This window comes from Capra hircus, chromosome 4, assembly GCF_001704415.2.
Source record: "Capra hircus breed San Clemente chromosome 4, ASM170441v1, whole genome shotgun sequence".
Classification (NCBI taxonomy): Eukaryota; Metazoa; Chordata; class Mammalia; order Artiodactyla; family Bovidae; genus Capra; species Capra hircus.
In genome coordinates this window covers 68,648,033-68,675,256 of record NC_030811.1, presented here as the reverse complement: position 1 = coordinate 68,675,256, position 27,224 = coordinate 68,648,033, and the positions used below count along the sequence as shown (strand labels likewise).

General features: G+C 36.8%; 1 protein-coding gene across 4 annotated transcripts in view; it reads right to left on the bottom strand.

The window, feature by feature from the left end:
- The window catches only part of MET (MET proto-oncogene, receptor tyrosine kinase), a 114,497-nt gene that overhangs the window by 15,813 nt on the left and 71,460 nt on the right, over positions 1-27,224 (bottom strand). For 3 of the 4 annotated variants that reach the window (XM_013963310.2, XM_018047186.1, XM_013963311.2), the window contains exons 6-15: positions 20,874-21,034; positions 19,088-19,190; positions 18,840-18,976; positions 18,050-18,211; positions 16,993-17,092; positions 13,268-13,486; positions 6,224-6,370; positions 4,844-5,000; positions 4,509-4,649; positions 1,107-1,337 (exon numbers count right to left, since the gene is read on the bottom strand). In XM_013963310.2, coding sequence (XP_013818764.1) covers positions 1,107-1,337; positions 4,509-4,649; positions 4,844-5,000; positions 6,224-6,370; positions 13,268-13,486; positions 16,993-17,092; positions 18,050-18,211; positions 18,840-18,976; positions 19,088-19,190; positions 20,874-21,034 — 1,558 coding nt within the window. The remainder of the gene's footprint in view (positions 1-1,106; positions 1,338-4,508; positions 4,650-4,843; positions 5,001-6,223; positions 6,371-13,267; positions 13,487-16,992; positions 17,093-18,049; positions 18,212-18,839; positions 18,977-19,087; positions 19,191-20,873; positions 21,035-27,224) is intronic. The other variant, XM_005679158.3, reaches the window with a different exon arrangement.

Here is a 27,224-nt window from a genome sequence, read left to right as displayed (position 1 = left end):
AGCATATAAATAAACAGTAGTATTCACAGAATCATTCATATTACTACTTTATAAAAGAGATAACTGCCATTTTATCACCTTTCATGATAAAAATACAAAATACTAATCTTAGAATATGTAGAATTAGAACATAATTAGTTTAGTCATACATTCTAAAACTGGTAGTTACTGGGATTTATAGACTGGTGAAAGAACTATGTATTACTCTGATGTGAAAGATGTCTGTCAACAGTGAGGCTGCTATTTGTGAAGGGGAGCATGCTAGGGACTAAAACCTGGAGTATATGATAGAGGAATGTGTTGATGCTATCACAGGAAAATGGGAAGGCCTAGTGAACACATAACGCCAACTGTCCCTTCAGCCTCCTCTGCATCATGCTGGCTGATGTCTGTGCTATCTCTTGCAGCACATACTGAATAAAAGGATCAGAGGCCATTTGGTATTAAAGGTAAAAGCTTTTTAGAAAAAAAAGGGAACAGTGGAGTTCATTTCCTGGCTTCTGGTTGGTTTCTTTTCCTGCTCAATATTTCCTCCAGTACTGTATATGCTAGCTGTTATTGCTGCTCTGGCTGGCTTAATACAAATATTCATTCCTCTTTGTATAAAGAAATTGGAGTGCGTTGTAGAGATGATGTATACTGCTTCAGATCAAGGGAAGGCTATAAATTCCCTGTCTCCTGATGCTGTCCAGCAGTGTACAAACTGCTATAAACCAGGACTTCATAGAGTTAGTCAATATTTTCAGGGTAAAGAAAGACTGGAAAGAGATATGAGTAAAAATATTAGAATTTAATAGAATGATTTTTAGACAGAAGTAAAAGGCACTTTCAAGAAATTATAGTTGTCATTATGAAAAAGGTGAGGAAGGAATGTGATTCATTAGTAAGATGTCTGGGAGATTATCAAGTTGTCTCTATGCACAGGGGCAAATCCCCATGGATGTGATTTGCAGGGTTGTATTTCTGCAGAACAGAAATCAAGCGCACTTGTTATCACTGCTCTGTCAGTTGCTTTCACCATTGTCTAATTCCTAATCTGCAAAGGCAGAAGATAAAATGCTTACTGGAAAATTGTGTTTAACAAAAAGCTGAGTGGAAATACTTACCTCTTCCTATGACTTCATTGAAATGTACAATCAGACTGCTCGGCCCAATTACTACGTGCTGAACTGCCTGGACCAGCTCTGGATTTAGAGCACTGAGGTCGATGTGGACGGTATTTTGCAGTAATGGACTGGATATATCAGAGTCCCCACTAGTTAAGATGGGGGATAGATCTGTCAGAGGATACTGCACTTGTCTGCATGACCCATTCTGAGATGAATTAGGAAACTGGTCTGCAAGATTAAGCAAAATTATTAGAAACAGTAGCAAAACCTCAATTAGTGGGGACTGCAACAGGAGGAGCAAACTGAATTAATAACAAAATCAAAGTTTAAATTTAAATGTGAAGAAATAATTATTGTATCACTAAATGAGGCTAGGAAAAACCTTTACAAAGGAATTTGATCTAATAAAATAGTAAATTGGAAAAAGATATGGGTATGTGTTTGTAAAAAACATTTATTGATTTTCTTACATTAAGGAGTAACTTTGAAAATTTGTTTTTTCCTTTTCATTTCCTTAGACATTTCTCTTTTACATAGTAAAGTCAAGCTTGAGGGTTGTTTTTTAACATACTATACTCATAAGAATGAAAAGTGGCAAAAGTAGTCAAGCAACTGCCTTGTTCCACAAAAATTCAACTAAACTATAAGAAAAGGAAAAAAGAAGCCTTTTGAGAGACTACTGCTTATTAATGGAATTAATTAGTATTGCTCAAAACGTACATGGATTTCTAGTCAAAGAAAAATATGTATAATGAAATATTATATACTCTCTCTCCCTCTCTCTCTCTCTCTACACACACACACACACACACACACACACGCATACAAACAACTAGAAATATGTAATGGTTAAACTTTGAGGAATGAAAACTTTCCACATTCATGGTTAAGTTTCCCATCCTGTGGTGGTGGCAGCAGGTCTCGTATTATCATTGTTTAGAGGGAGCAGCTAAGGTCTGGGTTAGAGCGCCATCCTCACTGCTTAGTTGAGGGCACTTGGAAAGGGGTCAGATCAGCATTCCTTGTAAGCTGATCTTTATAAGGAGTCTCAGGCAAGGTTCCCTTTTACTAGGTAGGAAATTGTGGGGCTGAGAGCACATTTCTTAATGTCAAATAGGGCAGAGAAGGCACCAGTTGCTTTGCTCTTTCCAATGGGAATCCATGTATGTCAAGGACAGGGTGCTATATTGGAAGCAACTGACTTGAAGATAAACTAGGTTGGGTATTGAAATGTATTAGTATATAACACACAGAGAAGGGAGGTCTATGTGGGGGGAGGGTCCTCATTAGCACCAAAAGAAAATATTGTTTGCTTGCAAATAATCCGGAAAATCAGAACTTAAGAGAGCGGCATAAAAAGAAAGTTGATGGTACCTCTGATTATTCTTAAACCCACTTAAACATGTTTAGTGTTTGCCACACTGGACAGTTTGGTTACTACATCAATTTGGCCAGAGCAGTAAACTCAGCAGTGGTTCCAGAAGAGCTTTGGGATCACCTACAGTTATGAAAATTGTAAGTTATAGTAATCATTAGCTAGAAATGAGACAGATGCATTCTACATCCTTCTTTAAAGGATACAGAACATTAGGGGAGTGCTTGAGATGTTGGATGGGTGAGGGATGGAAGGAGCCTAGCTGGGTGTTGCTTTAATCCCAGAGTCAGGGTTTCCAAATCTTTCCTAGGGGGGAAATGCAGATGAGTCAGATTATGGAAACTATAAACTCAGTTCCTCTGCCTTCACTTCTCAAACTTTTGCACCTAAAGATTAGGGTTATATTCTCAGAGGTGCAGAGATGGAGGGAAATCCTTGATGAGGCACAAGAAAAAGTTCTCTGGCACAGAAATTGTACTGATCTTTCTGTTAAGTTCAAACATGTGCACAAACCACCAGTGTGATTCTGATTTGACACACTGTGTATTCTAAGTCTGCAGAAAACTCATAAAGAGGCTGTCCCCACCACACACACACAGAGAGAAGCTCTCTAAGTGCCTCTTTATTAGATACTGGCTGTGCATTTCTTCATTCTTCTCTGGGCAACCTTCTTTTGCCTATTTTACTTTTCCATGTCTCCAAGGAGTAGGTTCACTGTAGGAATGAGGATGAAACTCAAGTTCCTTAGCAATGATGACAGAGGTCTGGTGAGCAATGAGGCTGAAGGAAAATTAACTATACTTCTTCAAAAAAGTCACTTGTTAATTTTAAAGATCTCAAACTAGAGCCATTAAATGTGAATAAAAAATAATAAATAGTTCTACATTTCAAAACTATAAACTGGATTTGATTTTCCCATGTCGTTAAGGGCCTGGATTCTTAAAGGTGAATGGAGTCATGTGGGAAAAGACAACATTAATGGCGTCTGTAGAACTAACATAAACTTGAAAAAGTAAGAGGCAATGTGTTGAAAAAATTAAAATGTTAAGTGCTTCATCGCTCTTGTACTTGTTTTGATGAGCAACTTCTAACTTCTGCAGTATCCTCAACGATCTGTGACTCATTTTATTTGTCCAGTGGTAAATATTCAACCAGGAAAATGCTTGTACTTGACTCATGTCCTGTAACTTCTAAAGATAATGGAGCAGATACAATACAGACATTCTGCTTTTACCAGGAGAGTTTAAATAAAACAATGTGAAATACTGTGGTTAATCTGATTATTAGGCCAACGTTAACTCTCCTTTTTAAACAGCATAACTGAAGGTTCCTGGTGGCTCAGATGGTAAAGCAGGAGACCTGGGTTTGATCCCTGGGAAGATCCCTGGAGAAGGAAATGGCAACCCACTCCAATATTCTTGCCTGAGAAATCCCATGGACAGAGGAGTCTGGTGGGCTATAGTTCATAGGGTCACAAAGGGTCAGACATGACTGAGCAACTAAGCACACACTGGTTAAGACTCAAAATATATCGAAGTCCTGGGATGCTGTGGATAAAAGACTGGGTGCTAACAGTTCATTGAGACTCCTTCAAAGGAGTGCTAAAGGTATAATTTAAATGTTTGAGGATCAGCAGGTAAAAAAAAAATATAGCAGTACCAACTTCTGTTTCAATATATATGTCTTGTGTCTTAACTCTTCCTGGGCTGTTAAAGAGAGCTTCACAGTTTCTTAGCATTGCACTCAGATGATAAACAGCTTACCTTTGCTCAAATGATTTTTAAAATGAACTTTTTTGTGAGAATAGAGGTTAAAGACTAAAAAAATCTCATATATGAGTTCATTTAAAAATAAGAGTCATGTAACTTTGTGTCAAATTAAATACTTCTTTGGCCAAAGAAGAGGTGATTACTTCTTTTATATTTTTATAAAAATATAAAGGCAAAACCAAAAATAAACAACACTGCCACAACCCACTGAGGTGTATGTATAGGTATTTTTCAGAAAAATAAACTGAAGTATACCTTCTGGAAAAGTAGCTCGGTAGTCTACAGATTCATTGGAAACCATTTCTGTAGTTGGGCTTACACTTCGGGCACTGACAAGCCTATCCAAATGTGGAGTGTGTACTCTTGCATCATAGCGAACTAATTCACTGCCCAGATCTTAAAAGAGAGAGAAAGACCTCGTTAAAGATTTGGCTATCATGGGTCCCAGTAGACTTTGACCTGGTGACCAGAACTCATGGCTTTTATGGATTGCATAAGACCACACACATGAATCTATGACAATTTTAAACTGTAATGATTGTATTGTTAAGGCAACACCTTTAAAACAGACAATAAGGAAAATTATGCACCTTTAATTTGCTTCCTTTTTTTCAGCCACAGGAAAAGCCCGAGTAACAGTAAGAGTATTATTGATACTGAGACAACACCAACAATCAATCCTGTGAAATTCTGATCTGGTTGAACTATCACTTTTCCAAGAACAGTTGAAGAAATTGCTTGCTTCCACTACAAATGACAAATAAAAGTCAGAAATTAACCATGATATGTTCAAAATACACTACACAGTTGAATCATAATCTCTCTAGGCTCGAAATAATACCTGGTTATTACTGTTCTAGAAGTGGATGCCTCCAGAGTATTAAGACATTCTTCAATTCTTGTTCAGTGTTCAAATAATTAGGGGCTACTAATCACTGAAATACTTACATGATGACTAGCTGTTTGTGCTTATAACTAAGTACTAGGAATAAAAAGATAAAAATCAGTCTCTGACCATGAGGAACTAAAGTGTGAAAGGGACACAAACACAAAAGTAAATGATTAAAAAAATAATAAATGGTTATAGTTCATGATGATATGTACTGTAGAAGCATGAACATATTGTAAGAAGCAGAGACAATAGAACGTTAATTCTGTCCTAGAGGATAGGGTAGAGGGCACAGGAGACTCCCCATAAGAAGTGAATAATTATGTTATTATTATGGATAATAAAATCTCAGAATATTTTTATTTGCTTTGTTTTGATACACAGAAGAAGTTTTTGATGCTCCTTCCAGCTCTAACATGGTATGATTTTTTTGGATTTATGGTCCCTTTGAACTCCAAACTCTGATCTCATGATTTAGCTTTTAATTTTTAAATTTTTCATATGTTCCCATTTCATAACTGGTTGAAAACTTCAGGAACCCTTTAAAAATCACATATATTTGGATAAACAAAACATGGTATATCTACACAGTGGAATATTACTCAGCCTTTTAAAGGAATGAAGATAGCTGTTTATATGAAAAAGGTTACTATAAAATAGTTTCTTATTTCACTTCATCCAGTGCATACACATTCTTTTATTTATGGGACTATGCATTTGAGATCACTGTGGCTGGCAGTACTGTGTTGACTCTGGCCTCCTAGGGTGGTGAGAGGTGGGAAAAGACACCATTGAATGTGTCCTTATCCCTCTTGAGGATTACAGCAAATTTCAGCAAGACTGTGGCATGATGGAGAAGAGTGTAGCCAGCAAGGACTTTTGAGACCTACCCTTTGAAGCTTGGAAAGGAGACAGTGCAACAAAAACATCACTATTTCTAAAATAACAACCAAGAATCAAGCTGAACTGATGAGCTAAAGCCTACACACAAATGAGCTTTAATGATTTATTTTAAGCCTGCAAGTGACATAATTACACTGGCATCTTTATTTACATCATGAGAGGAAAGCAGGAATCCCACCTCTATATTTAGTTCGCTGTTCAATTTCAGCAGGTCATTGGGGACCGTACATAATACAGCTTCAGAATGTGACTGTATATTTTCACAGCTCTTATTTCCAACTTTTAACACCTCCCCTTTAACTGCTTCAGGGTCAATATCATTTCCCTGGAAGGAAAAAAAAAAAAAAGGAGCTTGTTAACACTTCACAATTTTGAAGGAATGCAAACAATTATGAAGGAATATAAATATACTGAAAACACAGGCCATGTTGTTTATCAAGGCACATGATCATCTGACACTCATTTTCATGGGGATTTGGATGGCTGAAACAGAGAGTGACCATTTTAGGGTACTAATTAGTCAGGAATCATAGGATCTAGCTTTTCCATCAAATTGGATTTTAGAGAAAAGGAGAGATTCTTGACTCACACCCTTACGTCAAATGATGTCTTTTTCATAATCAACTTATTAATGTTTTCAGGGAGTACTGATGGTTGGCAAAAGGGAAATAATTTAGAGATTTAGTTTGAGCTGCCTAATGCAGAGACACTTAGCTCTGGCTTTACTTTTAGAATCACATTGAGGGCTTTATATAAAATACTGATGCCCAGGTCCCATCTCCAGAGATTTTGATGTATGGATCTAAAAGTCAATGTTTTTCTTTGGTGTTTGAGTTGGACAGATTCTTTTCATCCTTCTTGCACAGTTGAATCCTATACAAAAATGAATCCATTTTTAAAGACATTCTTGTAAGATGCTATAAGACCCTCATTATGATGAGAGCATGATTATATTATTTTGAACAATTATATAGCTACATGAGGACTTTAAAAACATTATTCAATTTGACATATTTAGTTAAATGAAGTCACCATTAGGCATTTAAAATACCACTGTTTTGTTTAAGAAACCAATAATTACCCTCGGGAAAGAAATGAAAACAGAGGTCCAGTTTCTCATATGAAGACTTAATGAGTATGGTTACAGTATTTATTAAAAAGCCATTAGTCAGAGGAGAAAGATATCAAAACACAATTGTATTTTTCTGAGGAACAAAGAGCAGCCAGTAACAACTACAGTACTGCTACCTTGTTTTCCACTTTATTTTACATGATCTTTAATGTTTGACAAACTAGTCTTACATTGTCTCATATAGATCTCGATAGAGTGCTAGGTAAGATATCCTAAGATATCTTAGGTAAGATATTCTTCTTTCTAACATGAATTTGGAGTTAAAAAAAATGGATATAGACAAACTCTATCCTTATGATACTTCTAGAGGCAGTGTGTGTACTCCATTGAACCAGATCAGCCACACAGGGCAAGTCCATGCAGAAGCACATAAATCTAACAGGTCACCTTGAGGCTTCAAATGACAACTTGTTGGTTAGGACTGAGGAGGATAGCCCTGGACCTCATATTGGAGGGAATTCAGGAAATGACAAAAGAAAGAGATTAAAGAGCTGGAGGGCTTGATTTATGAGGGAATGACTAAAACGTGTCTTGCCAGCTTAGATAATGATGAAGGCTGGGGGAAGGGATGAACATACTGTATCTACATTTCCAGTACTCCTTTTAGGCACAGGCTTGCCTAGGATGTTGCATAAAATCATCTCCAAAACAAAAACAGATGACAAAGCTGAACAACGAAACTCTTTCTCATTTGTGCCTACTAAGAAATGCACAATGATTAGTGACTTATGTTAGAAATTAATATCAGCTTTGTATGTACAGTGATTATTTTAAAAGTCTACAATCCAAGATATAAAAAATGTGATACTGGAAGTCCACCACTATATAACAGAGAGGATTGAATCAGGAGAAAAATAAGAAGGTATAGGCTAGTTTTTGTCATTAAAAAAAAAACACCATAGCTTTATCAAGCTGTGGAAAAAAATGTGTATGTTTAGAAATTTTATTTACTTTTTATTATTTAATATTAACTATTATTAAACAGTATAATATAAATAGTAAAACAAAGTTGGATTAGTTGATCTTTCAGTCATTATATATAAGGTTTTTTTGTTTTTATTTATTTATTTGGCTGTTCCAGTCTTAGTTCTGGCATGCAACATCTTTAGTTGTGGCATTCAAACTCTGTAGCACATGGGATCTAGTTCCCTGATCAGGGATTGAACCTAGGTCTTCTGCATTGGGAATGTAAAGTCTTAGCCACTGGAACACCAGGGAAGTCCAATAGGTTTTTAAATAAAGCAATATAAAAGAAGATTTCTGGTCTTCAATCCCTTACATACATAGAGCAATCTAGAGTTGTAATTATCTCATTTTATCCTGTAAAGACACTTTCCTGAGGTAGGGATTATTGTCATCACTGCTTTACACATTGAGAACTAAGGTTCAAGAAGAGACTTGGTCTTGAAGCAAATCACTTCCATCTGATACAAAATTAGGCTTCCCCGGTGGCCCTGTGGTAAAGAATCCGCCTGCGCTGCAGGGGCTGCAGGAGATGCGGGTTTGATCCCTGGGTCAGGAAGATCCCCTGGAGAAGGAAATGGCAACCCATTCCAGTATTCTTGCCTGGAGAATCCCATGGACAGAGGAGCCTGGTGGGCTACAGTCCATAAGGTCACAAAGAGTCAGACACAACTGAGGTGACTTTGCACGCATGCACTACTTACCATCTACTAGTGTATGACAAAACGCTAGTTACTGAGAATATAATGATGAGTAAGAGTTGCTTTTTCTCACTGCAATGTTAAAATGAATACATTTTTAAAGTGAAAAAACTATTACTCCCAATGTGTCATATTGCTCTGGCCACGTATGACATGTTTCTACCTAACTCAGGCCTGGGAACCCATGTCTGAGCTAGTTAAAGAACAAAGCAGACAGGACTAGAAGCAGGACTTGAAAAAGAATATCATTACACAAGGGATCTTACAAGTTTTCATGTGTCCAGGTGGCCACAATGTTGAGTCTGGGCAAGTCAGCTAAGGCCATGTAGGAGGATGGCAATAGGACTTGGCCATGGTTCAGGGAGGCTGGCAGCAGAAAAATCAGTGAGGTGGTGGTAGAGGGACATTTACACTTTACCGAGAGAATATGAGCCTCCTCAGCTTGGGAACTAGGGCAAAAAACCTTGATGGGAAACTTCAAAACTAAGTGCACAGAACATTAACAGGCATTTGGGGAGAGAAGTTCCCAGGTCATTTGAGAAAAACTGGGGGAACCAAAATTAAACTGGCTTCTTCACTGGCTACTTGGGTCAGTAGGATACCACAGGTGCTATCTATAAGCCCTGGAATATGGCTTCCCCTACCCCAGAATGCATATTACAGCGTATAGCACAAAGAAAAACAGTTGACCCCTGAATAACATGGGGGTTAGGGGTGCTGATCCCTGTGTATTTGAAAATCCATATATAATTTCACAGTCAGCCCTCTGTATCTGAGGTTCTGAAACCATGGATTCTCTCAATGCTGGATCACATAGGACTGTAGTATGTATTTATTGAAAAAAAAAAACCTGCATGTAAGTTGGACCTGTGCAGTTCAACCTATATTGTTCAAGGGTTAAGTGTCAACTTATGAGTCCCATCAATAAGAACAGGTCTTGACACTGGGCTAAATGACTTCTAAGAAAAGAGCCCTTCATTTCTACCCTGTTGTAGACAGAACTGGCCTCACAGTGGTTGTGAATGGGTTTAGGCCTGTAATTCCAGGTATATCAGCCAGAAGTGGGAGGAAGACAAATTCTGGTGGCTCTGGGCAGGAAGTAGACTGAGTTAGCTTAGAACGACTCTCCCTTCTAAATCCTTCTAATGCCAAGACACTGACACAGACCTCCATCTGAGTGCACTCTATCTGAGCTTTGTTCTTAGGCTCCTTCCTAGTATCATAGCCCAAGTTCCTGTTCCTTGACTTAGTTCATCTTCCTGCTCCTTCTCATGTTTTAACCAACTTCTCCAAACTGAATTTCTGAAGCATCTCTATTACCCTGTATATCAATATGCTCTAGAATATGATAAAGCCCCAGGGCAGTGTCAGGCAGTTCTAGTCCAGCATTAAATACTGTGCTTCTCTAGTTTCCACAAAATATGAATAAAGTCATATAATAGGGTAATTAGGAAATATAGGGTTTCTTTTCATCAGAATTGACTTTCAGGTATTTGTAAAGAGTTTAGAGCTAGTTTACTTAAAGAATTGCATGGACATCTACACACCACATGATAGAAAATTTCCCTATTATGAAAGATATTTTGGTATACATTAAATGAAAGTTAATATGCAAAGCTTTGTAATGTAGTAGCTGCTGCTGCTAAGTCACTTTAGTCGTGTCTGACTCTGTGCGACCCCACAGCAGCCCACCAGGCTCCCCCGTCCCTGGGATTCTCCAGGCAAGAACACTGGAGCTGGTTGCCATTTCCTTCTCCAATGCATAAAAGTGAACCGTGAAAGGGAAGTCGCTCAGTCGTGTCTGACTCTTAGTGACCCTATGGACCGCAGCCTACCAGCCTCCTCTGTTCATGGGATTTTCCAGGCAAGAGTACTGGAGTGGGGTGCCATAGAAAGAAGACCAAATATGGAATCAAGAAACTTGATTGTGAGCCCAAGTTATACTGTTTGCTCCCTACGTGACCCATGACAAATTATCCAATCTTTCTAAACCTCTGTTTACTTATCTATAAAGGAGGACACTCCTGAAGTGACTTAGCAGCAGCAGCAGCAAAGGGAGATAATCATCACTGACCTCCCAACCTTATATGTCCACATGAATCTCAAATGAAACAGTATTTGTCAAAGTACTGTGTTAACTAAAATTTCACAAAAACGTGAGCTGTTGCTGACATGAACACTGTGCCTTCATGTGTACTCCCAAAGAGATGTTTACTTCTGATGACCACTGTCCACACTGGTGCCTAAGCCTTAGATACAAACTACCACCCACATTATGGGGTTTCTGATTCATGCTGAGGAAGACTGATATTTAGTCTCTATTATGTTCTCTTGACCCAAACCTGACTGACCCTCTTGGCCATGGTGTAATCACTGGGCCAACTCCTGACTAAGGCAATTCTCACAACTAGGGCTGGAAACTATCACAATCTCTCTTTAGCCAAATAATTCTTATATGCATGGCTGCTTAAGCAGCACAAAACTCTTCCTGGCAAAAAGAAGCAAATCTCACTCTAAACACAATTCTCTCCATAGTGCTTTCACTGATGGGACACAAATTCATGTTTTCAATGGTAACTGAACATGCACAACATGAAATAAAATAGCACCCTTTCTTTTGCTAAAAACAGTTTACTGTTTGTCCAGAAGAGACCTTTTCTCTTCTCTTGCTTTATGCTCCTTATTTCAGAGAGGCAGAGGTTTTAATATGGTCAACTTTAGAAACTGATAAAGGGTTAAACTGCTGTGACACAAAGATTCTCGCATAGCTTAGATCTTCTCTACATACACATAATATGGAATATGGGAGATGACTAAATCATGACACTCCCCAAATAGTCCCCCTAAACTGTTCCTATTTTCTCCAGATTGCCACTCTGTGACATGACAGGTGCTAGACCTTTGTTAGAGAAGAGAGTCATTCTGTATATGGACAAGAAAAGAAAGTCTCTTGTGTCTATTTCCAGAGACCTCTTGGGCCAGGTTGAGAATAGCATTAAAGGCTGAGGATGATGTCAAATTATATTTTTCCTGGTCCAACAATTTTGTAGGACACTGAATAATGGGTATGTAATTTATAGAAAAAGTTTTCTCCTCCTTGTAAGACTATTACAAAGGGTAGATAAAGAATCATTATTCTCTAATCCTTCCATGATAGATAAAGGAACAGAAAAATAGAATTTATCTGGGTGTAGAAGTATTTGCAAATAAACCTTTGTTTTCATCAAGAAAAACCAAATGGAATCTTTGAAATGGCAAACACAGTAATTGTTGAAAGCAAAAGGTCACACTAGATTAATTTTATTGAAAAAAAAAGTGATAAAGGCTCTTTCTCCCTTTCTAAAACTAATTAAAGAAGCAGATGAAAGAACTTTGCTATGGTAAACATGCTGTTCACTGAAGCAGGCTTCCATTTAATTTCATGCTGGGCTTGCTTAATTATTGTGCAAAACACAATTGGGAGGTTAGTAAACTTGTATGAGTGTGAATGTGTACATGGGTTTGGCTGTAGACAAAGTCTTGTTGAAAAAGCAGAATAATTTTAGTAAAAACATACTCTTACTTACATGGAGATGATCTATGGGAATTTATATTACATCTAAACAAGGACTACCCTATTACTTTGTGTTTGCTCATATTTGCATTCAGGCTATCTCTTGGGCAAAAATACTGCATGTCTAAAAACATCATGTTGAAATATAAATATTTTGCTGTTTCTAGAGACTGAGACTATAGATAATTAAAGTTTTGATCATATTGCCTCTTTTATTACTATTTGAGGTAAAAATGACTGAAGCAACATAAAAGAGTTGTATTCTAGTCTTTGTTCTGCCTCAATCTGATGACTTGTCAAACCATGTAACCTCTCTGGGGGTTTGGTATTCTTTATTTGCAACAGGCTGGTTTAGAAAAGGTGATTTGTTATTGTCCAATTAAATTATATTTAGAGGCTAATATATTCCTGAGGTAGAGGAAATTCAGCTCCATTTATAAATCAGCTTAGAGATGACCACACCCAGATACAAAATTCCAAGTATCAGAAAGAAGTACAGAATTACAGTTGATGTCTTTACTTTTATGACTTTTACCTTTTATCTTGTAATGAGCACATTTAGGTGTCCAGGGAAATATGTAAGTAACATCGGCAGAAGAATAAATCAAAGGCAACTTACTTAAAGGATTTGTGTCCTACATTTACTACTCTTTATTATATACATTAAGAAAGAATTTTTAAATGCTTCATTAAAAAGCAGTCCATGATTATGCATACCTTTTAGTCCTATGTCAAAAGATTTGCTTTTCAGAACTTAGATATTTGCTAATGTAATATAAGATAATGACCAAGCACAACAATTTTATTCATATAGCTATGAAGTCAATTAAGTGCAAGCTGATGATTTAAGAGAGCATTTTAAGCATTTCTTACCTTAATTTCCAGTACATTTTCATTGCCTATTGAGATCATCACTGGCTTTTCAAAAGGCTTAAACACAGGATTATGTACATAAATGAGATCAAAGTATTTGGAATGGATCCCATCTAACATGAAAAAGGCTTTGGTTTTCAGGGGGAGTTGTAGGTTCAGCTGTTGTAGTGAAGGAGTTGTACAGCAGATTATCTCTGAATTAGAGCGATGTTGACATGCCTACAGTGAGACATCAATTATTCACCATAAACAGAACACAGCTTGACATCATCAATAGCAACTTTCACATTTCACTGTTTCAGACAATCAATTGAAAATATACATTATAGGAAAAAAAATCTCCATTTAACTCACTGATGTTGAAGAACACATTTCTGGAAGCTTGACGGATGTAAGATTACCTAAACAATCCAGCCTTAAAGGAGCTACAAAGCTTCACTTGCTGGGAAGATGTAAGCTATTCTATCTGAAGCTGTCTCTTTCCTCTGTCACTTTATCTTACTTAAGAAGATAGGACAGTCACCAGGAGGGTGGCTGCTTATGAAACAGCTATTGCAGAGTGGGAAGCTGAACTTTGTGCAATTTAAGTCCTGTTCACATCTTAGCTTTAAATCAAGCTTTAAGAACTAGGGCAAAGCCCTCACTTGGAAACTCACCTCATTTAGAAATCAACATTAAAATGTTATTCACAGTGTGGAATACTACAAGGCAAAGTGCTTTGTCAACTGCCAAGCACCATATGGTTCATACTATAATTAATTATGTAGTAAGATCATCTTATTAGTATGTTTTAAGCTATCAATTACTGAGTGCCAGGTTCTGTGCAAAATATTTCACAAGGCTATGAGGCAGGTGCTAGAGCTTTTTGAGCTGATATCATCAGACCAGGTCACAAAGCTCTGAGTAGCAAAGTAAAGAACATAAATCCTAGACCACTGGCTCTAAAATTCACATGACTCCCATGCTGTGTGGTTTCTTGTTCACTCTGTATTCTACATTGGTCAAACTTTTCCTATCCTCTCTATTTTACAAAGGTTCCTCTATCATTATTTCATGTCCTTTCATCTTTCATTAAAAATTTTCCCCTTTATAATTCTGATTTATAGAAGTTTGGAAAATGTGGTTTCCTCTTGATTGTGATTAGATGAAACCAGCAACACAAAGTAGTGCATTTAAGGTTAAATGGTTGCATTTTTCCCCCCAAGAAAAAGACAAACAAGCAACAACGTCCCTTAGATTTCCTTTTCTTTGACAAGTAGAGTTGGAGATAAAACAATTACTTATGTCCACAATAGAATAATACTCAGGATATACAGAAAAAGCACAAACAAAATTGGATATTTGATATTTTCTTTTAAAAATGATTTAAAAATTGTTCTGTATTGAAAAATGTGTGCTATATGCAGATAAAGAAAAATTATATACAGACATAATAGGTATAAAATATTACTTAGTTTTGTATCAAATCCATATGACAATGCTAAAAGCTATCCTATGATCTTGAAAAAAGGAAATGAACAACTTTACTGCTATTACAATAATTTTCTATGTAACAAGAAATTTGAAAATTAACAAACTTCTGGCTTCTGGGGCATAATGTATGTTAACAAATTAATATGCATTTTGTTAAGAAGATGATCAATATTTTTATTTTAAAAGATTTGAATTTGTTAGACTGGAAATTTACTCTGGCTGGATCAGTAAATCTAAATCAGACCTGAACAAGAGTTTTCATCTGTTAAATAATGAATGGCTTCAAATCATCATGGTCAGCTTCAGATTCTACAAGAAGCAGGGAATATGGAAAGAACACGGGTCTCTTTATGAGATTTTTTGCAAACAATAGTCAAATAGACCCACTGAATTTTTCATTCCTGTCCAAATTGAATCCATTGTTCTATTTAATATCTTTGTGGCTAAAATAACAAAGTTTACATTTCCAGATATGCAAACAGACCAGATTCTAATCTACTGTTGTTCCAATCTTCTTTGTCACACCTAGGAGGTTTTTAAAAACTACATATTACAAATGAATGAATGATGTCACGTGTCATCATAATGTTGGTGAGGCAGAGGGAAGAAATCTGTCATGATTTTAATAATGTAACCTCAGTGTGAATTAGATAAACTAATAATTTCTCAGACTTCTACTTTAAAAAGTTGCATGCCAACACCAAAGGGGGTTATTGTTATTTTTATTGGTTAATGAAAAATTGCTATGCCTGGTTGTGGAGAACTGATGTCCTTTAAATTAATAGTGGTGGTATTCTAACTTTGTTTGTGGCCATGTGCAGGGATTGGTTTCAAAGCTCTCTACTTCATATGGGGACTCCCTAGAGTATAATCTCTCAGGAATATTTTAAAAATCTAATAATACTCTTTAGAGGTGATGCAATGTGGCTGATTGAGAAGGTCAAGAAAAATCTTATTTGAGATGACCTTATTGTTTGGTGATTTGGCTTGACATTTTTAGCCCGAAATTGGTTTTTGTAATTAAAGCACACTGTGGCCTTAGCCTTCAAGAAATATTGGATGAGAATCTAAAAGGAAGTGCTGTAATTCAATCTATTACCTCCCCAATCAAGACCCTGCCTGAGAGGGGGCACTTAGAACTTTCATTCTAAGTTGTGTGTAGTCTGACTAGATTATGGATATTTTATATCAGAGAAAAACAACAAAACATATAATCTTCATAAATAACTCCAAACTTCCTGACGTCTGAAATAAAACTGCCACTTCAATGTGACCCAAAACTGTCAGAGCACAAAATAGGTCAATTTAAGGAGGAATTCAGTTAAATTCTGATGGACCTTGCAAATTGAAGAAAAAAGGTGAAGAAGTGTTACACATCATACCCATTCTAGGACATAAGTATTTTAATGCTCTTTTTCATTATTTGATAATATGCTAACAAAAGGACAAGAGGCATGGTTAAGAAGGGATATGAAAGAAAACACCGTACCACTTAGGAAGACATGGATGCTTTGGCAAGAGTAAAGGCTTTACCCAGGGGTTTTATTAGACCAAAAAGGTTGATGTTCTAGGCGGCATTATAAAAAGGAGGATAGGGAAATGCTATGGTTTGAATGTTTGCATCCTCCTCAAATTCATATTTGGAACCCTAATCCCTCACATGATGGGATTTGGAGATGGGGCCTTTGGGAGGTAAGTAGGTCATGAGAGTGAAGTTCTCATGATGGAATTAGTGCCCTCATAAGAGGAGACACCAGAGAGCTTGCTTCCTCTTTCTTTCCCTTCCATGTGAGGATACAATGAGAACATAATCAGCTGCAAACCAGGAAGCAGGCCCTCCCCAGAAAGCCAGATCTGCTGGCACCCTGGTCTTGGACTTCGCAACCTTGAGAACTATGAGAAAAAATAAATGTTTGCTATGTAAGCCACTCAGTCTATGGTATTTTTGTTTAGAACCCTGAACAGACTAAGACAGGGATGATGTAGTTTGCATTTGTACTGACTTTTTAAAAAACACTGCCTCAAATTGATAATCATTATTTGTGTCTAAACATTATGTGTGAGTGTGTTTTATGTTAGCCTGAGAGTAGATATTTTTAGTCATTGAATTAAAAAAATCCTATTGACTACACTGCAGGTAAGATAACTAGCAGACATTAAAGGCAAAACTGAAATGTCTCTGGTACCCTGAAAGCAGGCAGTAGAGGCAGAGATGCAGAGTTCTAAGCACAACTATCACGTAGAGGACTTACCACTGTAAAGTTCTTTCCAGCTTCATGCACATTTATTACCATCCTTATGATACTAACTGAATTCAGGTTTTTTCCAACACCTGTTATTGTACTCCCACCACTGGCAAAATAAAATAGAAAAATAGCAATGAGAGGTTCTTTCTCTATCAAGTATTTTAAGAGAGAAATGAAATTAAATCACATGTAGTAACTATAAGTTACAGCCACAACTGAAGTCAAATGAAAGTTCAGTGGTAAATTTTCTTTGGAAATAACTAATTTCACCCGAAAATATTTTAAAAATTCATTATTTCACAAGCTGAAGGAATGAATTTCTCTTTTTATTCACCAAACACACAAAAGAAATATTTTTTCCTGCCTGAAAAAAATACAAAGAAAAATGAATTTAACTAGTGTCGCTAGGCTGATTGAAATAACAGAAATAAGGCAGACTGAAACGGGTCCAATGAGATAATGATTTAGAGGGAGTCTGGTATTGGCTCAGACAGTAAAGAATCTGCCTGCAATGTGGGAGACCTGGATTTGATCCCTGGGTCAGGAATATCTCATAGAGAAGGGAATGGCAACCCAATCCAGTATTCTTGCTTGGAAAATTCCATGGACAGAGGAACCCTGGCAAGCTATAGTCCACAGGATCACAAACAGTTGGACACGACGGAGTGATTAACACACTGGTATAGGGAAAAGTTGTGTGTAAATTAGGTAAGGAAAAATACACTGTAAAAGTGACAGAAAAAGGTGATTCCACTCAGGCACTAAGGTTAGTAAAGAGTTAAAATGTACACAATATAAGTGCTTAAATACTATGATGTTCAGCTTAAATACTATGATGTTCAGTAAATTTAGACTAGGATAAAATGGCATGAACTAGCACTGATAAAGTCAAACTGTACTCAGAACCTGACTGTAGTTTTCACTCCTGAATTGGAAACGTACTCTTCAAAAGAAATGCAATAGTATCAAATCCAGAGATAAAACTATCTTCCTTTTGACTATTTGGCAGCCAATCATTCTCAAGTTTATTACTTTCTTATACCCATCAGAAACTTTTACTTACCTAATAAAAGATTTGGTGGGATGTATTTCATAGACAATGGGGTCTTCCCGGTAAATGAAGCTGTTCACCTCTCGGTTGGCTAAGTCAATTTTCAATTTAACAGAAAACTCAGTTGGAGCACTTTGGGCTGGGGTATAACATTCGAGAATACTATATGAAACACTGAACAAAAAATTAAGAAAATGGATCTTCGTTATTAAAGACACACATATGTTAGAATTATATCCATAAGCCAAAAAGGATATCAGTCAATAGCACCTAAATGGGAATTCCTAGGGGAAAAAAAGCTCTTTTTAATGTAGGGTGTTTGTATTTGACTAGATCCCAGACTTAGCTCTGTTGTAGGCAAGCTACCTGACTTAAAAATATTTGGGATTTTAAGCAGTTTTTAAAGTTTTGGTACTTGATTTAAGCTTTCCGATCTCTTAAGAAGCAGAAACATAACTTTCTAATCTAGTCTCCCTCATGGCTCTCACCACCCCAAAGTGATCTGATCTAATTGTAAATCTTGATGGAAATGTTTATTGTCAATTAACAGAACCTCACAGCTTATAGCATAGGTGGGATACTCAGTATAACAATAAAGAAGGTGGAATTAATAAACCATAAGGGAAGGGTAGAAAAAACAGCAAAAAGTAGAGGGATTCGGGAAGGAAGAAGTCTTTTAAGGTAAGGACAGTAAATAATAAACCTCTTGACTTTTTGCCACAAAAGAACAATATTTTCTTGATTTGTTAGGTACAAATATTAATCCAACTTGACTGATGAAACAAAAGATAAACTACAACACCTTTTTAAAGTACATGTTTTTCCACCGATTGAAATGTGTCTTGAATTTCCACTGTTTAGGTGCTTTCCAGTTAATGTAAGTAAAGTGCCACCAGTTTTTGGACCATAATTTGGAGAAATACTTGTTATTACAGGATCCTGAATGAGAGATAAAAACAAAATAAAATAACCTGTTAATTTTATAACTCTAAGTAGATTAAGTAATAATTAAATATCCTAGTTCATGAGAAAATGAATGCCTAGACTTACCACATAGGAAAACATACTATACTGTACTGACCCACGACTGTTTGAAATAACTATGGACATATTGAAATGTTCATTCATTGCAGGACCAACTGTGCATTTCAACCTGAAAAAGCAAAGTTTTATATAAGTCCAAAGGCATTTTCTGGCTTGGGTGTTTTATATTAAGAGTTATTATCTCCAAATAGTGAGCTGACTACTCTAAATAGCAAGCAGAGTTTCCAAGTAAGCATCAAGACTGAAAATTGTATAGCTCTATTTCTGTACTATTATGCTAAACTTTATATTGACTGTCTTGTATTATTCATACAGACAAAACAGGAAATGTTAAACATCATCGATGTAGAACTCACCAATTGAAAAGTTCATAATAATCTCAGTCTATTCCTATACAGTTGTAGGCATAATGTTTGGCATACTTATATAAATGTTATTTTGACAGCATATGAAACAATGGGCTGATTACAACTAAGCAGAAATCTCTTCTTCAAAGTATGTCAAAAGATGCATTTTTGTGGTTATACACATTTATTTAATAACAGTAATGATAAAATAAAGATAGGCTTTCCACAAAATTATTTTTAAATTAATAATCTTATTATAATCCTAAAAAGTACAATTTGCTTTATTAAGAAACTTTTAAAAATGAGGATGAATTGTGTCTCACTTTTATAGGCTCTAATTTATAAGCAATGAGCAAGAACTTACAAGGGGGATTTCTTGAATGAATTTTTTTGCCATTAAGCTAAACAAGTATGACATTAATTGATGCTTTGGCCTCAGTAAAATAAGATGAGTAGATTTAGATCTTTGCATAACCCTGGAAGGAATTCTACTAGGTATAAAATAACCACTTTGAAAGAATAGGTCAAACTATAAACCTTCAAATGTTTGGTTATTGTTACTACATAACTAAAAATTTCTGGGTTCTCTGTTCATTATGGGCTTCCCTGGTGGCTCAGAGGTTCATTATGGAATTCAGATCTTCTAGAAGTTACAAGTAGGATATAGTAGAACAGGCACAGGTTTTGGATCAAGAGAGCTGAGTTTGAAGGCCTGTTCAGCTCTTACTCTCTGAATTACCTCTACTAATCTATCTTTCTGAACTTCAGTTACCACTTTGTAAAACAGGGATAACATTGCTATTTCCTGAGGTTTGGGAATGACTTACATGAGATATACTCTTTCCTGGCAAACCATTCCGGTATTCTTGCTTGCAGAATTCCATGGACAGACCATGGGGTCGAAAAGAGTTGGATACGACTGAGTGACTAACATTTTAATTTTTCATTGCAGTGTCAATAAAGATCAGCTAAATATAAACTCATCAAAAACAATGAGTCTCAAAAGTATGATACAGCTGCTTCACTACATTTCTGAGATTCAGAAAGTGAATTTTGAAAAGAGGGTCCCTATTGAGCTCTTCTCTGATTTTTATAGAAAAAACTGTCGGAAAGAGTCTCTCTATTGAAGACTTTAGATGAACCGACCCCAACCAGTGCTACTCTTTCAAATCTACCCAGACAATTTCTCAACAGTTGTTATAAAAATGGTTGAAAAATTCCCAGATGCTAGATTTTTCTTTTCTTCATCTGAGTAATGTCACTTTCTCCCTCCTTAATCCTGGTGAGTAAAGTTTTAAAAACAAAATAAATCCACAAGGGGAGTAGTGGACCAAGACATTTTTTAACTCAAGAGATGGACTTTTGGGGCAAGTTTTACAAGTATTCATTCAAAACTAAAACCTGTTTTCCAACCACACCCTGGCCAAGTGTTTTTAGGTCCTTACATGTTTGTTGTGCTCTCACTTAAGGTTAAGGTGCAGCTCTCATTTCCAAGGAGAACTCTGGTTTTCTTCAAGTCAAATTTATTATTCCTCTTGAATCCAAAGTCCCAGCCACAAACAGTCAGTGTTGTCCCTCCTTCAAGGGGGGCACTAGTTGGAAAAACCTATAAGGACAATATAGAACTTAAAAAAAGCGAGTACATTATTATCTTTCACATGTGTGGAAAACAGACAAAATATGTATCCTCAAAAAAAATTGAATTTTCACTGAAGGAAAAAAGGACACAAATCTCAGAGAATCTGGAACAAACATTAAAACTATCTGTCAGGTTGATGAAACAAGCTGTTTTCAGAAGATTCAGAGATGGGAGAGAGGGCAAATTCAGCCTAGGTGGGGATGAAAGGCCTTTTTGGGATGAAGTAGACACACTTTGGGCCCAAATTTTACATTTTATATAAGCCATACTTTTATATGCTTATATAATCTGGGCCTCTAGGTTGAACTCTGATCAAAACTCCTTCCTGGGTCCTAGAAGCTGAGCACCGATATATGCCTTGTTCTGAGCACCAGCTGGGTATGTGCTACATGCATATTGTTGCTATGGTATTCCCCACCCAGAGGAGAAAGTCACACAGTTAAAATACTTCTTTCTGTACCCAGTGTTTTCACAGTTGCATTTAACAGCTATCAGAATATCAGTCACGTATATGGTATTTAATACATATATGCCATTCATTCATTCACTGCTGCTGCTGCTGCTTAACCACTTTAGTCGTGTCTGACTCTGTGCGACCCTATGGATTGCAGCCTGCATGGCTCCTCTGTCCATGGGGATTCTCTAGGCAAGAGTACTGGAGTGGGTTGCCATGCCCTCCTCCAGGGGATCCTCCCAACCCAGGGATTGAACCTGGGTATCCTGCATTGCAGGCCAGATTCTTTACCACTGAACCACCAGGGACACCCCTATTCATTCACTTTTTTTTTTTAAGGTTTTTATTTTATTTTATTTTTTTTTAATTTTTATTTTTACTTTATTTTACTTTACAATACTGTATTGGTTTTGCCATACATTGACATGAATCCACCACGGGTGTACATGCGTTCCCAAACATGAACTCCCCTCCCACCTCCCTCCCCATAACGTCTCTCTGGGTCATCACCGTGCACCAGCCCCAAGCATGCTGTATCCTGCATCGGACACAGACTGGCGATTCGATTCTTACATGATAGTATACATGTTACAATGCCATTCTCCCAAATCATCCCACCCTCTCCCTCTCCCTCTGAGTCCAAAAGTCCGTTCTATACATCTGTGTCTTTTTCGCTGTCTTGCATACAGGGTCATCATTGCCATCTTTCTAAATTCCATATATATGTGTTAGTATACTGTATTGGTATTTTTCTTTCTGGCTTACTTCACTCTGTATAATCGGCTCCAGTTTCATCCATCTCATCAGAACTGATTCAAACGTATTCTTTTTAACGGCTGAGTAATACTCCATTGTGTATATGTACCACTGCTTTCTTATCCATTCATCTGCTGATGGACATCTAGGTTGTTTCCATGTCCTGGCTATTATAAACAGTGCTGCGATGAACATTGGGGTACATGTGTCTCTTTCAATTCTGGTTTCCTCGGTGTGTATGCCCAGCAGTGGGATTGCTGGGTCATAAGGCAGTTCTATTTGCAATTTTTTAAGGAATCTCCACACTGTTCTCCATAGTGGCTGTACTAGTTTGCACTCCCACCAACAGTGTAGGAGGGTTCCCTTTTCTCCACACCCTCTCCAGCATTTATTGCTTACAGATTTTTGGATCACAGACATTCTGACTGGTGTGAAGTGGTACCTCATTGCAGTTTTGATTTGCATTTCTCTAATAATGAGTGATGTTGAGCATCTTTTCATGTGTTTGTTAGCCATCCATATATCTTCTTTGGAGAAATGTCTATTTAGTTCTTTGGCCCATTTTTTGATTGGGTTGTTTATTTTTCTGGAATTGAGCTGCATAAGTTGCTTATATATTTTTGAGATTAGTTGTTTGTCAGTTGCTTCATTTGCTATTATTTTCTCCCATTCAGAAGGCTGTCTTTTCATCTTGCTTATATTTTCCTTTGTTGTGCAGAAGCTTTTAATTTTAATTAGATCCCATTTGTTTATTTTTGCTTTTATTTCCAGTATTCTGGGAGGTGGATCATAGAGGATCCTGTTGTGATTTATGTAGGAGAGTGTTTTGCCTATGTTCTCCTCTAGGAGTTTTATAGTTTCTGGTCTTACATTTAGATCTTTAATCCATTTTGAGTTTATTTTTGTGTGTGGTGTTAGAAAGTAATCTAGTTTCATTCTTTTACAAGTGGTTGACCAGTTTTCCCAGTACCACTTGTTAAAGAGAATGTCTTTACTCCATTGTATATTCTTGCCTCCTTTGTCAAAGATAAGGTGTCCATATGTGTGTGGATTTATCTCTGGGCTTTCTATTTTGTTCCATTGATCTATATGTCTGTCTTTGTGCCAGTACCATATTGTCTTGATGACTGTGGCTTTGTAGTAGAGCCTGAAGTCAGGCAAGTTGATTCCTCCAGTTCCATTCTTCTTTCTCAAGATTGCTTTGGCTATTCAAGGTTTTTGTATTTCCATACAAATCTTGAAATTATTTGTTCTAGTTCTGTGAAAAATATTGCTGGTAGCTTGATAGGGATTGCATTCATTCACTATTTATTTATAAATCATCTGCTATGTGCCAGGCATCAATAAATGAATAACTGAACTTATTTTATTTAATACTTAATTACTTATTCTTAATTCACATTTATTACTAACTACCATTTTTTTCCTTTAAATATAGTCACTATTTGATATATACCAGCTGGTTAGTTAACAAGCTAAAAATGATGTAACATTTAATATAGTCAACATATTCTGTTAGAAATAGATAAAAACAGAATTGGAGAGGGCCTCAAGTATGATCTGTATTATAGCAATGTTTCTAATTATTTCTTTTGGCATCATTGTATATTTCATTTCTAGGACTGACTTATTTACTTCAGGCTCAGTATTAAATAATAGTAGGTTCCTTTTATTATTGCAGGCTTACCTTTGGTGTATTAAAAGTAAAACAAATTCATTAATAAAAATTTGGCACCTGTGATATAAGAGCATTAGGCTCTTATGAAGTCTACAAGACAACTATTTTTAGGCTAAAACTATTAAAACAAATTTCCATGTTAAAAATAAGCTTCTCCTCAGCAGCTTTGTGACAATTGAGAAAGGAAATGCTCTTTTGGGGGGACATATTGTAAATTGTGCTGTAAAGTACAATGGTGGGAAAACAGCACTGCTATACAGGCAACTCAAAAATCAGTAAGGGTATTTGCTAAAGACTGGTTAGTGAAAGTGTAAAAGTGATTCTTCTATACTTTAGAAGAGCTTTTAGCAAAATTCAAATCTGCAAATGTTACCATCCCTCCCAAGTAAATAATCACAAACCAACGTCATACCCTTGTTGTCAAACCCCTGTAAAAGTCTTAGCCTAATGCCTTTATATAGCTACTTTACCCATGAAATCCATTATACAGTTGTGCCTTTCATGAAAATTTACCTCGTCCATGTCTAGCCAATGAGAGTTGCTAGAAAAAAAATCTGTTTATTATTATGTTAGAAATTCAGTAGGAGAGAAAAAGACATCTAACCCTCCAGGGCTCTCTTCAGCCTGAGGCTGTCACACAGCTGTTATTTCCTCTTTTAATGAGGAGTCTTCCCCACTGAAAACAGCTGCCTAAGGCTGATGTTGGCCCGATCCCACTGCCTAGATCTCCCCTTTCTATGTAAAAACTGAAGTCTGTCACTCTACTTCATCATCACTTTCTGTATAAGACAAAGGGATTGTGTGATGATTTCAGAAAAGACACTGAGAACTGTTCAATTGGTGTGCTGGCAACAGACATGCGTGCTATTAATATAAAACCTCTGTGAGATCATCAGGATTTGAAAGGCCAGCTTTTCTTAGCTTTGCTCTCCTGGCTGAAAATTAGAGGCAGGCAACTGAGCTATTCTGCCTTAGCTTATGGGGTAACATTCACTCTTCCGGGGGAAAAGGAAAGACACAATCTTGGACTACACACCCTGGGACAGAACCAACAATGGGCTGGCAAACTGTGTTATCCTGAGGGTAGAGAAACTCTGTGAGAAGGAAATGAGTGTACGGCATAAAGCCACAGAGGCTGGATCTGGATAGGGTAGAAATAGCCACAAAAATAGCTATTGTCCTTAAACAGGTGAAAATGATTTAAACGGTCATGTTTTCAAAACCCATCAGGATAATACGTGAGAAAATTAAAACAACAACAACCTTGGAAAATTAAAATCTGTCTCTTTAGTAAATGTCACAAATATATTGGTGGCAGTGTACTGCAGAAAAGAGATAAAATATCTCATGTCTCTCATAAGATATCACTGCTGCTACTTATCTGAGTCTTCTGATCAATTAATAAGCTGTTTTACTGTCTCACGGGACTGAACTCTAATCCTACAAGATATGACAATTTTATCCTAATAAATTCAGAATATATTGGAAAGTGCTCTTTCTTTTCTGAAGCATTTTTCATTGCTCTTTAAGTACAAGATCAGATAACATGTTTGAAACAAAATAACGGGCTTGCACTCCTGAAATATTTCATACGTGGAACTGCAGAGAATCTCAGCCACTGAACATCATGTACCTTGAAAAGCAGGTTGACTTACATTTATAGGAAAGTGAAACTCTACACATTAGCTGGGTTTTATGCCTGCAGCATTTAAGACAGATAAGAAAAAGATGAATAATCTGTCTTATTCTTTGCAGTAAGAATGCTAAATGTCACGCTCTAGTGCAGCATGAAATCTTCCTAACAACTATGAACCAAAAGGGATTTATGGACTCAGCTGCACTACTTTCTTTCTAACTGTACAGCCCAAGCCTCAGTGAATTGTGCGTGATACAACCCAACCTTTTAAAAATTTCCAGTTAGAGTGCTGGAGTTAGGGAAGGTGGAGGAGGGGAGATTCAAACATTATGAGGGAGTCTGGTTCCAGAAAATTCTAAAATATTTACTGTTTTTAACCATTTTAATGTAGCTTTCATTAATATTAATAACAAAAGGTGGTAAACTGGTCAAAATTAGATGTTTCATTTGTACAGGTTCTCAATCTGCTCTTTATTTAAAACAGCAGGTTGGTTGTTTTTGAAATGAAATTGTGATTTAATTGCACATGCATACGTGCACACAAACACACACACACACACACACACACACACACACACACACACACACACTCCCCATACCTTTCATGGAATAGCTGCATTCAGATTCCTGGTGTCTCAAACTGCCAAAGCTATGTGTTTTTAAAAGTATAATACTGCATGTGGTTTTAAAAGTGTATTAAACACACAAACAAAAAATGCATAAACACTACAGATTTAACTTTGTTGTAATATCTTCTCGTTTATTCTCTAGCTGATCAAACTGAGGCTTAATAATTGTGTCACACCTAACAAAAAATGATTTGGTTTAAAACCCAGTCACCCAGTACAAATCTTTGCCCAAACCGTAGCTAAATGAAAACAGCCATGTGCTTGGGGGCAGATCCTGTTCTAACTTGCACACTCTGTTTACTTGGGCTTGAACCAGGCGACCGACCAAGATCTTTAACTTGATTTTTTCACATGCATCATTTATTATTACCAAAGTCCAACTGTTCCACATGCAGGCAGAGAAAACACACACTGAGTCCTTACCAGGTTAGTAGCTTCAAGCAAAATGTATTTGAATCAAGAAATTTTTACAAATTGCCATGGAGATTTTCAGAGTGCCGAATACATGCTTAAGCAAACAAGGCAACAGAAAGTGAGTGTGTCTACAATATCATGGCCGAAGTCGACTGCTAGCAGCTCAGTTCTCTAAGAGCAGGAGGCACTTTTGTCTTGTTTGGGAATGTGTCCCCCCAGTGTCTAGAAGAAGGCCAGCTGTGTGTTAGGCACTCAATAAATGTTTCTGGAATGAATTAAAGAATGAATTGGCTTGCAGAGTATAGAAGTTAGTGAGGTTATCAGCTATGTCTTTACTTCTCTTCCATGAACTTTGAGAGAAGGCGCACAGCTACCTATGTGTCCACCATCCACTTGCCTCCCAACCTGCCCTGAGAAGTAACCTCTGCTCTCATCAATGATGTGATAGCCACCGTCTGTGCGTTAGAAGGAACAAAACCCCGTTTGCCTGCTCCAGCATGTCTTGGACCTCTAGCTTGCACGGTCCAGGTTAGGGTTCTGTGTAATGATGACTAGATCCCTGTGTATGATGGAGTCTTATGTCTGGGCAC